Source organism: Mus caroli, unplaced genomic scaffold (assembly GCF_978045245.1).
Source record: "Mus caroli unplaced genomic scaffold, Mus_caroli_1 scaffold_8, whole genome shotgun sequence".
Taxonomy (NCBI): domain Eukaryota; kingdom Metazoa; phylum Chordata; class Mammalia; order Rodentia; family Muridae; genus Mus; species Mus caroli.
This window is the reverse complement of record NW_028227263.1, coordinates 96,898,802-96,916,717: the sequence shown is the minus strand read 5'-3', so window position 1 is coordinate 96,916,717 and position 17,916 is coordinate 96,898,802. Positions and strand designations below refer to the sequence as shown.

Genomic DNA, 17,916 nt, shown 5'->3' with positions numbered 1-17,916 from the left:
ACAACCAGTTGTGCCAGCACCATTTGTTGAAAATGATGTCTTTCTTCCACAGAATGTTTTTAGCTCCCTTGTCGAAGATCAAGTGACCATAGGTGTGTGGGTTCATTTCTGGGTCTTCAATTCTATTCCATTGGTCTATTTGTCTGTCACTATACCAGTACCACGCAGTTTTTATCACAATTGCTCTGTAGTAAAGCTTTAGGTCAGGCATGGTGATTCCACCAGAGGTTCTTTTATCCTTGAGAAGAGTTTTTGCTATCCTAGGTTTTTTGTTATTCCAGATGAATTTGCAGAGTGCACTTTCTAATTCGTTGAAGAATTGATTTGGAATTTTGATGGGGATTGCATTGAATCTGTAGATTGCTTTTGGCAAGATAGCCATTTTTACAATGTTGATCCTGCCAATCCATGAGCATGGGAGATCTTTCCATCTTCTGAGATCTTCTATAATTTCTTTCTTCAGGGACTTGAAGTTTTTATTATACAGATCTTTCACTTCCTTAGTTAGAGTCACGCCAAGATATTTTATATTATTTGTGACTATTGAGAAGGGTGTTGTTTCCCTAATTTCTTTCTCGGCCTGTTTATTCTTTGTGTAGAGAAAGGCCATTGATCTGTTTGAGTTAATTTTATATCCAGCTACTTCACCGAAGCTGTTTATCAGGTTTAGGAGTTCTCTGGTGGAATTTTTAGGGTCACTTATATATACTATCATATCATCTGCAAAAAGTGATATTTTGACTTCATCTTTTCCACTTTGTATCCCTTTGATCTCCTTTTGTTGTCGAATTGCTCTGGCTAGGACTTCAAGTACAATGTTGAATAGGTATGGAGAAAGTGGACAGCCTTGTCTAGTCCCTGATTTTAGAGGGATTGCTTCAAGCTTCTCACCATTTACTTTGATGTTGGCTACTGGTTTGCTGTAGATTGCTTTTATCATGTTTAGGTATGGGCCTTGAATTCCTGATCTTTCCAAGACTTTTATCATGAATGGGTGTTGGATCTTGTCAAATGCTTTTTCCGCATCTAAGGAGATGACCATGTGGTTTTTGTCTTTGAGTTTGTTTATATACTGGATTAAGTTGATGGATTTCCATATATTGAACCATCCCTGCATCCCTGGGATGAAACCTACTTGGTCAGGATGGATGATTGTTTTGATGTGTTCTTGGATTTGGTTAGCAAGCACTTTATTGAGGATTTTTGCATCAATATTCATAAGGGATATTGGTCTGAAGTTTTCTATCTTTGTTGGGTCTTTTTGTGGTTTAGGTATCAGAGTAATTGTGGCTTCATAGAATGAGTTGGGTAGAGTACCTTCTGTTTCTATTTTGTGGAATAGTTTGTGAAGAACTGGGATTAGATCTTCTTTGAAAGTCTGATAGAACTCTGCACTAAACCCATCTGGTCCTGGGCTTTTTTTGGTTGGGAGACTATTAATGACTGCTTCTATTTCTTTGGGGGATATAGGGCTGTTTAGATCATTAACCTGATCTTGATTCAACTTTGGTACCTGGTATCTGTCTAGGAACTTCTCCATTTCATCCAGGTTCTCCAGTTTTGTTGAGTATAGCCTTTGGTAGAAGGATCTGATGGTGTTTTGGATGTCTTCAGGATCTGTTGTTATGTCTCCTTTTTCATTTCTGATTTTGTTAATTAGGATGCTTTCCCTGTGCCCTCTATTGAGTCTGGCTAAGGGTTTATCTATCTTGTTGATTTTCTCAAAGAACCAGCTCCTTGATTGGTTGGTTCTTTGAATAGTTCTTCTTGTTTCCACTTGGTTGATTTCGCCCCTGAGTTTGATTATTTCCTGCCGTCTACTCCTCTTGGGTGAATTTGCTTCCCTTTGTTCTAGTTCTTTTAGGTGTGTTGTCAAGCTGCTAATGTGTGCTCTCTCTAGTTTCTTTTTGGAGGCACTCAGAGCTATGAGTTTTCCTCTTAGAAATGCTTTCATTGTGTCCCATAAGTTTGGTATGTTGTGGCTTCATTTTCATTGAACTCTAAAAAGTCCTTAATTTCTTCCTTTATTCCTTTCTTGACCAAGGTATCATTGAGAAGAGTGTTGTTCAGTTTCCACGTGAATGTTGGCTTTCTATTATTTATTTTGTTACTGAAGATCAGCCTTAGTCCATGGTGATCTGATAGGATGCATGGGACAATTTCAATATTATTGTATCTGTTGAGGCCTGTTTTGTGACCCATTATGTGGTCAATTTTGGAGAAGGTACCATGAGGTTCTGAGAAGAAGGTATATCCTTTTGTTTTAGGATAGAATGTTCTGTAGATATCTGCCAGATCCATTTGATTCATAACTTCTGTTAGTTTCACTGTGTCCCTGTTTAGTTTCTGTTTCCATGATCTGTCCATTGGTGAAAGTGGTGTGTTGAAGTCTCCCACTATTATTGTATGAGGTGCAATGTGTGCTTTGAGATTTACTAAAGTTTCTTTAATGAATGTGGCTGCCTTTGTATTTGGAGCATAGATATTCAGGATTGATAGTTCCTCTTGGAGGATTTTACCTTTGATGAGTATGAAGTGCCCCTCCCTGTCTTTTTTGATGACTTTGGGTTGGAAGTCAATCTTATCAGATATTAGAATGGCTACTTCAGCTTGTTTCTTCATACCATTTGCTTGAAAAATTGTTTTCCAGCTTTTCATTCTGAGGTAGTGTCTATCTTTTTCTCTGAGATGAGTTTCCTGTAAGCAGCAAAATGTTGGGTCTTGTTTGTGTAGCCAGTTTGTTAGTCTATGTCTTTTTATCGGGGAGTTGAGTCCATTGATATTAAGAGATATTAAGGAAAAGTAATTGTTGTTTCCTGTTATTTTTGTTGTTAAAGTTGGCATTTTGTTCTTGTGGCTGTCTTCTTTTAGGTTTGTTGAGGGATTACCTTCTTGTTGTTTCTAGGGCGTGGTTCCTGTCCTTGTATTGGTTTTTTCCTGTTATTATCCTTTGAAGGGCTGGATTCGTGGAGAGATAATGTGTGAATTTGGTTTTGTCGTGGAATACTTTGGTTTCTCCATCTATGTTAATTGAGATTTTGGCTGGGTATAGTAGCCTGGGCTGGAATTTGTGTTCTTTTAGTGTCTGTATAACATCTGTCCAGGATCTTCTGGCTTTTATAGTCTCTGGTGAAAAATCTGCTGTAATTCTGATAGGCTTGCCTTTATATATTACTTGGCCTTTTTCTCTTACTGCTTTTAGTATTCTATCTTTATTTAGTGCATTTGTTGTTCTGATTATTATGTGTTGGGAGGTATTTCTTTTCTGGTCCAGTCTATTTGGAGTTCTGTAGGCTTCTTGTATGTTCATGGGCATCTCTTTCTTTAGATTTGGGAAGTTTTCTTCTATAATTTTGTTGAAGATGTTTGCTGGTCCTTTGAGTTGAAAATCTTCATTCTCATCTACTCCTATTATCCGTAGGTTTGGTCTTCTCATTGTGTCCTGTATTTCTTGGATGTTTTGAGTTAGGATCTTTTTGCATTTTACATTTTCCTTGATTGTTGTGCCGATGTTCTCTATGGAATCTTCTGCACCTGAGATTCTCTCTTCCATCTCTTGTATTCTGTTGCTGATGATCTTATCTATGGTTCCAGATTTCTTTCATAGGGTTTCTATCTCCAGTGTTGCCTCATTTTGGGTTTTCTTTATTGTGTCTACTTCCTTTTTTAGGTCTAGTATGGTTTTGTTCATTTCCATCATCTGTTTGGATGTGTTTTCCTGTTTTTCTTTAAGGACTTCTACCTGTTTGATTGTGTTATCCTGTTTTTCTTTAAGGACTTGTAACTCTTTAGCCATGTTCTCCTGTAATTCTTTAAGTGAGTTATTAAAGTCCTTCTTGATGTCCTCTACCATCATCATGAGATATGCTTTTAGATCCGTGTCTAGCTTTCCGGTGTGTTGGGGTGCCCTGGACTGGGCGAAGTGGGAGTGCTGGGTTCTGATGATGGTGAGTGGTCTTGCTTTCTGTTAGTAAGATTATTACGTTTACCTTTCACCATCTGGTAATCTCTGGGGTTAGTTGTTGTCGTTGTCACTGTGTAAAGATTGGAGCAGACTCTGTGTTCCACTCACCCGAAGTCTCAAAATCCTGTGGCGGGTGTTGTGGGTAGCTGGCGGGTGTCAGCGGACCCTGCGCTCTAGCTATCCCAGTGCTGGTCCGACTGGATGAGGCCTGTGGCCCTACTCAGGCCGGTTTTCTGCTTCCCTAACTAATGCAGTCTCAGGTCCCGTGCGCAATTGGATTGGAGCAGAAGCTGTGTTCCACTCACCAGAAGTCTTAAGATCCTGTGGAGGGTGTTGTGGGTAGCTGGCGGGTGTCAGCTAACCCTGCGCTCTAGCTACCCCAGTGCTGTTCTCACCGGAAGAGGCTTGTGGCCCTACTCAGGTCGGATTTCTGTCTCCCCAACCAAAGCAGTCTCAGGTCCCGCGTGATTGGACTGGAGCAGAAGCTGTGTTCCACTCACCAGAAGTCTCAAAATCCTGTGGCGGGGGTCGTGGGTAACTGGCGGGTGTCATAAACTTTAGTTCTTACTGTTAGCAAAATCACCACAATCACCATCATCATGTCCATTCCCATTCCTATCATCACCATCACTAACATCATCTATTACCAACATCACCAATAGAATGGTTACCAATGTCCAACTTCTTTAGTATGTATCAGGAGCTGTTTCAAATATTTTATATTAATTTGGCTCTTCACATTCTTCAACCACAAATCAGTAATGCTATCTCTCTTATTTAAAATATTTACTGAAATGAGAGGCTCATTACAGGTGCAAGAATCTTATTATTAGTAGTACAAAGCATTACCTTCTAGGCTAAATGTTGTTGGTTTAAAAAAATTGAAGAATAACAGTTCTAGAATTTTCTCATTAAAAGGAATTAAAGTGTAATTTTGCCTTGTCTGGGGATTTGCATGGTTTTTAAGCCTGAGTTTGTAGTTTCCATAATCCATATGCCAAAATGTAAAAGGGTAATTGTTGCATGTGTGAGAGGGTCAGGGGGCGTGATCTCTCTGTACTTGCCTGTCTTGGCTGAGGGTCTCAGCAGCAGTTTGAAATCACCACTGTCATCATTTCTGTATGTACCGAGGCAGGAAAGGTGATATGCAGTGTTTGTTAGCTGTAGACTCTGAATTATACATGAGATTTCCAGATCCCAAGGTGCAGTTTCCTGTGAGATGATCATATGTGCTGTAGCATAATCATTAGTATCCTCAAAATGTACCGACTTAAAGGGGATAAAGTACTGTCACATATCTTATCACACTTAACCTATATTTTATAGAGCCGAGCCTCCCAGGTTAACCCCCAGGTGCTGCATAGTATGGTTTTTTTTTTTTTTTTTCATTTAGTAGGTTTTGCAGTAGAGAAGGAGAGAGAAAGAGAGAGAAAGAGAGAGAGAGAGAGAGAGAGAGAGAGAGAGAGAGAGAGAGAGAGAGAGAGAAGTTAAAGACCTGTGATGCCCTTGAAATCAGGAAGCATGCTGGAGTTGGTGTTCCCTGAGAGCAGGTTGATTTTTGTTTGTTTGTTTGTTTGTTTATCTTTGTTGGTTTTCTGCATGACTTTTTAATGGACAGTACATAGCCTGGTGCTAGTATGAGATGCTTGAATGAGAATCTCAAAGGGTGATTTTCTCAAAGGGTGAAAAGCAAACCTTTAAGACGAGGCTTATCTGTCATAGGCAAGGCTTATCTGTCTAAGGCTATCTTGAGTCTTAGATTCGGTTCTACAGGAGGAAGCTGGCATTCCAGAAAGCGTAGGGCTGCAGGGTGTCCTACTTGTGTGGTTCAATTCTCACCCCAAGGCAAACAGACAGTTTAAAGTGATTATATGTTGACAGTTCCTTCAGCCACCTGACAGAAGGTAACATAAAATACTAAAACCCAAGCCAGGAATATTTTCTACATATTCCATTTCAAACAAGATGAGCTCTAAAATGAAAGAGTCAGGCTCAAGGAAAAGAAAGAAAACAAGCCACCATCGATAATGTTCAGCATAAACAACAAACTGCACAATCACAAAGCCAGCTGGGTGATAGTGAAAGCCTCAGCATAAAGATTGATTTAAAGGATTAAAAGGTGAATAGATAAGGGGATATCAAATTGACTAAGCAGATTAAAAGGAACAACACTGAATTCTAGACTAAAATATAAGGGCAATTTAAAATGATATGAGAGACTAAGGCAGAATGAGACACAGCCCAACACAGAATTAATGAACTTAGAGTTATATGGGGAATTCACTGAAATTTAGCAGGAAAAGAATAAAAAAGACATAGATCATGTGACACAGTAAGACAACGAAATAAGAGAGACCCTGTCCTGTGACCCAGCTAGAAGTCTGAGAGCAAACACTGATCTCCTGGCTCCTTCTCATTTTCTGGTTTGTTCTGTCTTCATTTGTGTCTAACTTGTCTTCTCTCTGCAACATGTCTCTGTACAACTATCTAGGTAAAACTATCCTCCCTTTTCTCTCTCTGTGCCGTCTTAAATAGCTTTCCTTCTCTGTCTTTTCTCATGAGAATTAGGCATATCCTTTTCTATCAAATTTCTCTCTGATTAATCACATTGTCGGCCACTCAATTAGACACCACTTTCAAACAGGGGTGCTTTTTTTTTTTTCTACAAACTAACTTTATCTTCCTTGTTTGGGATTAAAGGTATGTTCTAAGGGTATGTCTGTATTCCAACCAGAGGGATTAAGGGTGTGTTCTAAGGGTTGAGCCACACCCTAAGTAGAAACAGTTTTTCAGTAAATAATATAATCTCTGGGCTTCTCTGGGTTCACAATATGTTCAAATATCCTGCAACAAATAGTGACTGTGCAGATATGAATAGGTGATAGAATTGGAGATGAGGAATTTATCCTATATTATATAATCACAATGTAATCACTATCTAATCATACCAGTATACAAAAGCACATAGTTTTTGATGGGTCATATGGAAAGATTTGTAGACATCATATCTTCAAATGTTGAGATTAAATAGCTTTACAGAGTAGAATTATTTTTCAAATAAAAGGATAGTTCTATAATTGACTGATTGAGGCAGTCTTGCTGTGTGGTCAAGGCTGGTGTTGAATCCTTGTGTTCTAGTTTCCCTTACGTTTGGAGTACAGTATAGGTTTCATGATACCTAGCTTGAACATTTGAAATGAATTAAAATTAATTTCAGAAATATCTGAGCATAGATTTCTAGTAGATACTTGAGGAGGTAAAGCAACTAGCCTACAAGGGATAGACAGAATTCTGGAATAAGTGTGGGGCAAAACAATTTTGACTTGTCAAAACTGGGTTTAAAACTATTTAGCAACAATTTTATATTTCAAAACATGCAAATAATTCCAATATTGATTTTTTTAGGAAAGTACTTAAATGTAAATTATGGACTTCTCATAATGCTGAGACACAGCATTGACAAATGAATGCCTATAAGCATTGCCATGGTTGGAGTTTATTAATATGAATAAAGACATCTACAAGTATATATATATACACATAATGATTATACCATGGGAGGTTGAAGATGGCAAAAACTGAATATTTGTTTAGAAATAAGCATCAGTGTATGAAAAGATCATAGCTATGTACAAAGTAGTGAAGCCTGGCAGAAGGAGAGGCTCTATAATGATAACACTCAGATTAATTGTATCTCCTATACCCATACATTTAGGTCATGCATTATTTTCTACACATCATAAATTATCTACTAAGATAAGTATAACAATGTAAGAAGCAACAAGACTGCTCAGATTGGCTTGGGTACAATACCCAGTCAGGAAGTAGCTTAGCAAGGTGAGCAGTGCCAGGCATATCAGGAAACATGCTCTCATATACAGGACAGCCCAGAGTTTCTCCTTCCTGCCCTATAGCTCATACGAGGCTTAATCTTGCATGTTCATGGTCCATTCCTGTGATCCCTATGTCATATACAGTACTGTGTGCCTTATTGTTGGAGGCTCTTCCTTCTTGTCATTCCTCGATGTAAAACATTCTTTCTGTCCTGTAGGTCATAACTTCTGTGCAGAAGCACCTAAGTGTGGAGAAAACTCGGAATGCAAAAATTGGAATACAAAAGCGACTTGTGAGTGCAAGAATGGATACATCTCTGTCCAGGGCAACTCTGCGTACTGTGAAGGTAAGGTCAGCCAGGTCTTGTGGGGAAGTGGTAGAGAAGTTTATTTCCAGTTACTACAGATATGGATTTGGCTATGCAAGGGCATCCATTCTCATGGTTTATCCAGCAGCTTCACGTGAGAAACTAAGGGCTGTGTGAGATCATACCGTCTCCCCACTGTCCACACCAACACCAGGGTAACCACAAGCACAACACTTTCATTCTAATGATTGGAGGGGAGAATCATCTCCAAGGTCATCATGGGATGTGGCAAATGAGTTCCCTTTTTCAAATAAGGGATCAGAGATTGGCTTAGATCCAGATTTCATTTTCAATTCCTGAAGGCAGAATTATTTTTTCAGTTGATTTCCTCAAAGGATCATTCGTGAGCTGTCACTTTCTGGTCATTATCAAAAATTAATGGGACTGACAGGACTTATGACTTAGTCCCATGAACTGACACTGTTACGATGGGGATGTGGCCTCAAGTCCAACCTACCATCTCTTTGCCTTGTGGGTACATCCCTTTCTCCCAAGCTCAGCACCTCACATGCTGCTGGTGAGCATTGCACACATGTACTCTTTTAGCAGCCAGAGGGGTGGGGCTTGCTCTGACCACGTCTAATATATCTGAGCCTGTCCTTTTCAAAGGCTCTCCCTGGCTCCTCCCCTTTGAGCAGAGAAGTTCTATAAGGCAGAGTCATGATTGGTCTGCTTCTCTGCTCCTCCTGTTTCAATTCGGCCACTCCTTTCATCTTTGTTAGCTGAATATCAAGCTGTGGTAGCCTGGGAGAAAGGCAGATTTCTCAAACTGAACAAATGGGGCAGTGTCTATTCACTATCACGCACATGTAGCTTGGTTCTAAAGTGGGTCAAGTGTTCTTAAGGTACAGATGGTGCTCATAGGTAACAATAATGATAAATGCCTGTTCAGTCTGTGTTCTGTCTTGCTGACCCCTGTTTAACATTTTGACTTCACTCAAAGAGCTATTCACTTCTTTAAAAAAAATTATCTGCTGATTCCCAGTGATGGTTCTGGTGGGTAGTCCTTGCTTTTTCATTTATTCTGGAAGGCTTTCTTTGTTCCTTTCTTCTTAGTCAGTAGCAGTATTCTAACCTGTGAGCTTCCTCCCTCTTTTTAATCCTTTTATTTTGCATTTGTGCTTTTGCTTTGAACTTGATTCACATCCTTTGGGAAAATAAAGTTACCCTTTTGATTATGAATATTTTCCATCCACCCTTAAATTCTTCTTAGCTATTTGTCAATTTGGGGAAGAACATTATAAATGTCAATACTTCAGATTAAGTGATTTCTTTATATTTCTATCTTATGTTGTTTTCCACTTAATCAGGAAAAAAGCCTCCACGTGAAAATCCTTTTAATTCAATCTCTATGGGAAACACTTCCAAACTAGGTAGTGAGCTGATGGAGTTATGCTCCTATCTTCTGCTAAATGTTGGGTTGAACTCTGAGCCATTATAAAAGTGATAGCAGAATCCATGTATACTGACCCCTAGGGCCCATGTGCATTTGAGACCTAGAAGAAATGGGAGTAATGGCTGCTGTGAATGCTTGCTGTGACTCTTTGATTCTTTCTTCCTTGATTCAGATTTTTATTATATAGAATTGGCTCCAAGAGAAAACAGTGGTATTAAAGTTGCCCTTTCTGTGGGAGGCCTTTAAAAAAATTAGTTACACTGTATGACGGCAGGTCTGACTCACTGTTTTCTTGGAATGCCTCTGCCTAGTTCACCATCTGGATCTGTCTCCACGCCAGCATGCTTGCTTGGTACCAGTGGTCTAGATCATAGGGATGGCTAGGGGCTGTAGACATTTCTCTGCCATCATAGAGACAGTCCAGAAGGTCCACGGAACTTAACAGACCCGTTCTAAGGAGGAATATAAGTAATAAGGAGGAATATAGGGCATAACAACAGAACGCTGGAGCTAAAGCAGGAACTACATGTTGGGCATCCAGAGGGAACTCAGGACCACATGTAGTGGATGCCAATGCTTAAGAGCATGTGCTCATCATCTTGAACACATCGAACTTGATCTTTGGGTTTACATTCGGTGGTTACATGATACTGATACAGTGTCATACATGATACTGATACAGTGATACATCATACTGATACATACATAATACTGATACAGTGTCATCTAGTGGAGAACCTTAGAGGTGAGTATCAGAAACCTCCAGGGATGCATTATCTCACCATAGCTTAGAGACAACTAGAGATGCATAAACTGTAATAAATGAATGAAAATGACCTGGATTATAAAACCACAATGAGCAAGATTAGCTTGAAATTAAAACAAAACAGTACACACACTGCCCAGAAATCTTGAAAGATCCATCCCAGATTCTCAGAAGACAAAGCACAAAAGGTATTGCACTTTCTTACCTTTGTCCCACGGCAGCAGAGCTCTGGTGTATTAAAGACTCCTGGTCTTCAGAAGGTATAAAACTGCTGAGGAGATGTCAAAACTCCTGACCAATCAATGGAAGATAATAAAACCTTCTGTCAGCTGTAATACAATTCACCAGGTTTCATTTTTGCCTTGTGAGACTGGGGCAGGCCCAGTCCTCATCCTGAAAACTTCGTTCATTGGATTTTTTAGTGTTTTAAGGATCTGGTTGGCTGGGGATTTCTCCCCCTGTGATAGCATTTTTACTGAGTGGGTTTTAGGTAGTTTCTGATACCTTCCTGTGAGTTATAACCAGTGTCTGGTATAATTGCCATGCTAGCTGTCCTGTTGGCACCCTTACTACTGAATTTGGAGGCCGAGCAGCATTTCATGAACCGGAAGGAACTGGAAGGGAGGAATAATATGATGTCCTTTGCATCCTGCAGGATGAGAACTGATTGACAAATGACCTTTTAGTTGACCTGAGTTTCCCAGGATCCGTTTGTGTTTGTTACACTTATGGAGGCTTAGAATCTGTGAGCACATGGCAACCCTGGCCATTGTTAGCCCCACTTTACCCAATGCAGCCATTGAGACTCAGAGAAACCCAGCCATGGCAGAGCTTAGTGATTTTCTACTCCGGTTTTTTCCTGATGCTCTGGTGGTCTCTGCTCCTAATCCTCCTACTGTTCTGATCTCCTATTGGAGTTCAAAATATCTTCTTTTTTCTTGATTCATCCCGCGGACATCCAGGTTAGCTAAAGAACTACAGTGGGATGGGGCTAAGGGACAGCTGAGTTCTTAAGAGAATGCAGTGTGTACCACAGCTACCACAGCCATGTCAAGAAACTCAGGTCTGTAACTCCATCTCCAGGGAGATCTGCTGCCTTGTCTATCTACAGTCACAGCACTCATATACATGCATGTAATTAAACATGATAAAGATAAACCTTTAAAAAAAACTGGCTCAGGCATGATGGCACTTGTCTTTAATTCTAGCAGGGTTAGAGGCAGGTAACTCTCTGAGTTCTAGGTCAGCCTCGTGTTTTAGATCAGAAATACCATGTCTCAAAGAAAAAAAGAATAGAAAACCAAGCAAACAAGCTGCAAGTAGACATGACCCAGATTATTTCTGAATGAAGACTCTAACAATTTTTGCAAGTTTCTATCTCTATTATTCTCTTTCTGGCACAAAACCTCATCATATATCAAGGGTTTTGTTGTTGTTGTTGTTGTTTAGTCGGGCTTCTAGAAGAAAGATAACATGGAACAATTGACATCTGACAGATGATGAGTAGATTTCTGGTGCAGGTCATATGTAATATTTTATACCATTGACATTTGCCTTGATGGTGAGGGACAGTCACCTGTTGCTTTTCTATAACTGAGTTGAGTTTGCTGATAGACCCTGATTAATTGATCCAAAGCTCTTCTATTCAGCAGAGATCAATATTTACAATAAAAAAGCAGTGTTGAGAAATCACCAGGGAAAGTCTAAAAGACAGGAGCTAGCAGTCAGGCAGTAAATTGTTTTGTATATGTGTGGTAGAATACAGTTGCAATTTAGTGTTTGGTTATGCCAAATCCAGCATAGAAAATTGGATTTCCCAGTTCATATCCCAATGAGATGGAACATTTACCAAATTTCCCAGATTGACTAAAGATTGAAAAGATTGTGTTGATCATCATCATCATTATCATTATCATCATCATCATCATCACCAGCACAAGCTCCTGGATTGTGTTCTCTCAGAGGTCAGTACTTTGAGAACCAAATTTTATTCATCTACATGTTATGGTAAAACTGGCAGATGACCAGGGAAAGTGCCTTGAGATGGAAGGACTAGATTAAATCAGTTATGCAGGGGGGTATGGGACACAAGCCATTGTCACTTACAAGGCTGTATGTGCTCTTTCCTCAGAAAGCACAAATGGAGCTCTTTATGGGAAGAGTTTAGCACGCAATGGCCTCTGCTATGTGAATCTAATAATCACATGTAGCAGGTATTCAGAAGCATTGGATACACACAGGCACTGATCAGCAATGTGAATCATAACTTCTCTTTTTAAATAATATCTTTTATTTCCCAAGATTATGTTATAATTATATCAGAGCAATAACTTCATGTGATTGGAGGTTACGATGGATGCATGGGCCCGGTTTTTTTTTTTTTTGTTTGTTTGTTTGTTTGTTTTTCAGTAGTAAGAGACCTGAAAAGTTGCTGGGAAACAAGAGTTCAAATGGGAAGTGGCCTCAGACTCACTCTGAAGGTAGAGATTACCGTACAGAGTCTAGTGTGAGCACACTTCCATAGAAACAAGCCTGCCAGTTCCTGCTTTAGAGAATCCACAGGGACTGGCTCAGGGTGCTTGCTACGCTTCTGATTACCCAAGAATTAATCAGATATCTCTGCTTTCACGTTTTCTTTTACATTTAAGTGTTTTTACATATTATAGCATGAATGGCCCTTGTGATTCACAGAGCCCAGTTAATGTTCCAGTTTGAGTCTATCTCTGAAGTCCTGCTTTGACTAGGGAGGAATTATCCATCTTTAGCACATTAGCTCTTTGCCCTTGTGGCTGGGTATTGGCAGGAATTCCGAATTTTGGATGTAAGAATGCCTCCAGAAGTCTTTCTTCTTCTGTTTAGTCTGCTTGCCTCAGCGAGATAGCCTGTTACCCAAGTGTTTTCTCAGACAGATTTTAGCTTTTGTTTCGTCTGAGTAGCTCTGTCTGTTGTCCTATCTCCAACTGGAACAGCTAGACTCCCTTCCATTTACCTCTGCATCTTTGATCCCAAGGCTGCTTGGGATCAAACCCAAGCACCTAAGATGCAAACACATGTGTTCCTATCCTCCCTCTTACTTGAACCCTTCATAACCCTTCTGCCTTGACCGATGTCAATTTTAGTTGAACTCCCACAATACTAATTCTAAATGTGTTTGCATGATCAGATGATCCCGGTCATTTCCTCCTTGGCTTCACATTTTTAGCACCCAAATGTTTGCGGCATATTAACTGAGTAATAGGGATTAGAATGCTTTCATGATATTGAGTGAGCTATAAACACCAGACAGACCCCAGTCTGTAGCTTGGTTTTGCACTCCATCCCCTCAGTGTGACTTTGTGTAAATTACTAGAGCTTTGAATTTTTAATTATCTCACCTGTAAAATGGGCTGGGAATTCTCCTGTATAGCCTGGAATCAAATGGGACAATGAACTGAGAATAGAGCCGACGTGTTGTAGAAACACACAGTAGAAACATCATTGTTCATTCACACTATTTCCCACTCTTCTTCACATGAATAGGTGTGTTCCACAAACACTGCACAGCACCCTGTGCTTGTCCTGGTCCATATTATCATCTCTTTATCCTGCCCTGACAAGTTTCCTCTTGGAATTAAAACAGACACAGCAAATTAAGAGCAAACTTAAATTCTGTTACCTCTACTTGAGTCAGACCAAAGAGTTCTTGTTAAAGCTTGAGCCCTTCAAACTGTCTGGCACAGTGGTCAGAACAGCAGGGTAAGTGAGCTATTAAAAGCATTCTTCAAAATCATTTGTAAGGCATTGTTTGAAATTTTTCATTATGTTTTTTCAATAATGTGTCAAGTATTGATTAGGTCTCTAGGGTGTTTTTCATAAATGGGATTGTCATGTAGCTAAACTATTGCATTCTAAAACTCCTTGGGTTCTTGCTTTCTCCTGGGTTGTAGTGCTTAACTCAGCTAATAGTACACCCGTCTACTTGGTTGTTCCAATCACAGAATGTTGAAACTGCTCATGAATTCAGCCTTTTCCAACCTTCATTTCAAATGACCACCTATTTATTGCATCTTCATTGTGTCAGCCCTTGTCTGGGTCTTCTTTGTTTCTTAGCTAATGATGACCATGGTAGCCACTCTTGCCCCATTTACTCACCTTCCCAACAATATATGAAGGGGGAGCTTTGAAAGCATCCAGAAGTTATGCCATTGCTCTGTTAGAAATTGCCTGATGGGTGCCATGGTTCTTGGAATGATACCGAAATTTGGATCTGGGTAAGACTTGGTGTGAGCTTGGGATCGTGAGCTTGGTATTTCTGTTGACCTCTGCTTTGTGTTCATGCATCTTCAACTTTATTGGCATTCTTTGCATTCTTCCATCAAGTCTGGGTGGTGGTTCTTTCCCTCGCCTGGGATGTTCCTCCCAAGTCTTTGCAAAGTTTTCTTTTTCTCTTAGCAAGCTCAGAAAATTCTAAAATTTTCTTTGAAAAATTGAAAGAACTCCTAACCACCCAGATGAGATTATCTTTTTCAGCCTCTAATGCTTTTGTTGCCATTTTGATATTTGAACTTTATTTTCATCATAGCAATTTCTCTCTAAAAATTCTTTTTCTTTTTTTCAAAATTATTATTATCTTACTTTGTCTTTTTGGAGTATAAACTGCATGGGACAGTAATTTTATTCCTTATTATTTTCAGTCTCTAAGGTAGTGCAAGGTGAATTGCTGGTGAACAAACATGAGTTTAATGGAAGGAAAGAATAAAGGAGGGAAGAGAAGGGTGGGAAAGGATTCAAGTCTCTGTGTGACTGTCCCTTTCTTGTGACAAAGTTGCCTTGTGTCATTCAAGTCCTGCTTTCTACAATGTGAAGTTGCTTTTGCTATGTTTTGCTACTATTCAATCCATGGAATATTAGCACACGTGTGTTACCTTTTCCCCTGTATTATTTTTCTGTTGCTGTGAAAAATACCATGACCAAAAGGAACCTAAGGAAGAAGGGGCCTATTTTAGTGCTTATGGTTTCAGAGAGTCCATAATGCTGAGGACCCATAGCATGGTGGCAGAAGCAGGAAGATGGAAATCACATTTCATTCATAAATAGGAAGCAGAGAAAATAAGAAGAGGGTGAGCCTTGATACATCAAAGTCCATCCCCAGGGGCATACTTCCTACAGCAAGGCTCCATACATAACCTTCCCAAACAGCACCAAGTATTTAAATACTTGAGCCCTTTGGGGACATTTCTCATTAAACCACCATACCCTACTATGAACTAGCTGTCTTTAGTACCTCAAGATGGGCATTTGTCACAACATTTATAGTAAATCAATTGATGTGGGGCTTACAGCAATGACAGCTTTCATTCCTCATTGCATAATCTTTAAAATGGCTGTTTCTAGTCATTAAGGTCTTCTCTCAGAGCTCTGAGTCAGGCCCCCTTTGGTGGTCCATCATGTGTAGTCTGTGATCTTCAAGGACATTGTGGAGAAGGAAGAGAGAACAGAAAGTTTTCACTGTGCCTGTGCTGGTTACATTTCACTTGCTAAAACCTCGTTACCCACCACACTCAGCACCAAGGGAGACTGGTGAACAGCATCTAGCTCTGTGCCCAGGAGGAACAAGAATTTGTGATAAGCAGCTTTCTGATCTTGCTGGCTTTTCTGCTTACTAAATGAAAAAAAAAAGTTCCTCATTAATTTTAATCCTTTTTACTCTTTCATTTCTTGTGTTCTGATGTCAGCAGATATTATTGAGACTCATTCATAGATAGGGTTGGATAACAGGACAGTTTGCCTGCCACAGTGTCATTGTCCTTTTCCTAAGATGTCTCCATGGTGACTACTGTTGCTCCTCTGTGGGGTTGGTTCAACTTTGTATACTTCATATCCCAAAGTGACTTGCCTGATTTTGTTGTTGTTGTTGTTGTCTTGACAAAATTCATGGTTTTATATGCAGTATACATTTGGAGCCTTACGCTAAGCAGAAAGCAGTTTGTGCAAAAAGCTTAACATGCATCTGCAAATGATTTATGTCATCCTAATGGTAGCAGAGATGAGTGTGTGCATAATAGGATGCTGGATAATTAAGGACATCCCCAAATTGTGGAGTTGTAAGTGCCATAGAAAAAGAAAGTGCAGATTGAAGCAAAAATGAATGTAGAAATGGCTGGCCCTGCTTGCCTGGTGGCTTGCCTTGGTGGCTGACAAGCCCCAGATAGTTCCGTTTTCTAGTGTTTTGTGCTCTCTGTTGATTTTCTTGACACTTCCTGAGGCAATGATAGAGTGGAAGAATGTTAAAATGAGGATCAGGAGACCCTGATTGATCCTGGCTTGATCATTTAGCAACTGGGTCACCATAGAATGTTACTTGATCCTTTTGTGTTTCAGTTTCTCATAGCTCAAATAAGTTATGAAACAAGACTTAAATAAAGACAACTGGAAGTGCTTTGTGAAGACTGGTGTAATATAGGTGTGCATTGTTATACCTTTTATCATTTTAATTGGGCAGTTATGTGTCATATTAGCAATCATCTTATCTTTTGCAGCTACTGAACTAGAACGTAGGTCTTCCTGGTCTGTCTATGTACACATACCCTAGATATATATATATATATATTGTACCCATGAGCATACATATTGGGCCATGGTTTTATATTGAGCTGTGGTAGGCTTCATAGAAGTGGGTCTTATATCCAGCCATGTCCTTTATCTGTATCAGTGAACTCTGTTGTTGTCTTGCAGTATGAAGCATACAAGGTTGCTTATATCACAGTCCTGTCAAGGGTGTAAAGCAAGCAAGCCTGGAGCCTTATTTTACTTAGGCACATGCTTGGCTGGGGCTTCTGGGTTGTTAGAATTCTGAAGATGATCAGTGATCTGTCCCACCCTCAGGAACACCAGAGTCTAGAGTGGAAGAAAGACTTATAACCAGATAATGAAAACATAGCAGAACTTATACCATCATAGACTTAAAGACTGTAGTAGGTCTGTGTTGATGGGAGCCATGCATTCTGCCAATAGTACTTTATTCAGGTTACCTGAGAGGCATGGCCAAGAAACTGAGTTCTTAAAGTTGTGAAATGGAAGAGGTGTGAGGAATGGATATCCTTAATGTGAGGGATGAATGTCCTTAGTGTACACAAAAGCACAGAGTGATAGCTTTAATATGACTACAACAAAGAGCAACTGGTAGATATAGCCAATGGTGAGATGGCAGGAGATCCAGGTTGTCCTATAAGCCATGCATATAAACAGTGTACAGACATCACACTAGGTGCAATGAATTCACTGGAGGGTGGAGATCATTCTGGAACTTTATGCTTAGTGCTATCTCATGCTAATAGCTTTCATTTTAATATATATATTATATAATTATGATGTAGTATAGTACTAGTAGACACATATACTTTATTAAATAATTATGTATTTACTTACAGAAAGTACATACCCAAACATTTTTATCTCTAAAGATGCATGATCAAAAAAAAAAAAAATCGGGCTGGTGAGATGGCTCAGCAGGTAAGAGCACCCGACTGCTCTTCCAAAGGTCCTTAGTTCAAATCCCAGCAACCACATGGTGGCTCACAACCATCCTTAACAAGATCTGACTCCCTCTT

At 39.7% G+C, this 17,916-nt stretch overlaps 1 protein-coding gene across 2 annotated transcripts in view; it reads left to right on the top strand.

Moving 5' to 3' along the window:
* Nell1 (neural EGFL like 1) overlaps positions 1-17,916 on the top strand; it is an 867,181-nt gene that overhangs the window by 288,798 nt on the left and 560,467 nt on the right. For both annotated transcript variants that reach the window (XM_021166735.3, XM_085841704.1), the window contains exon 12: positions 8,016-8,144. In XM_021166735.3, coding sequence (XP_021022394.1) covers positions 8,016-8,144 — 129 coding nt within the window. The remainder of the gene's footprint in view (positions 1-8,015; positions 8,145-17,916) is intronic.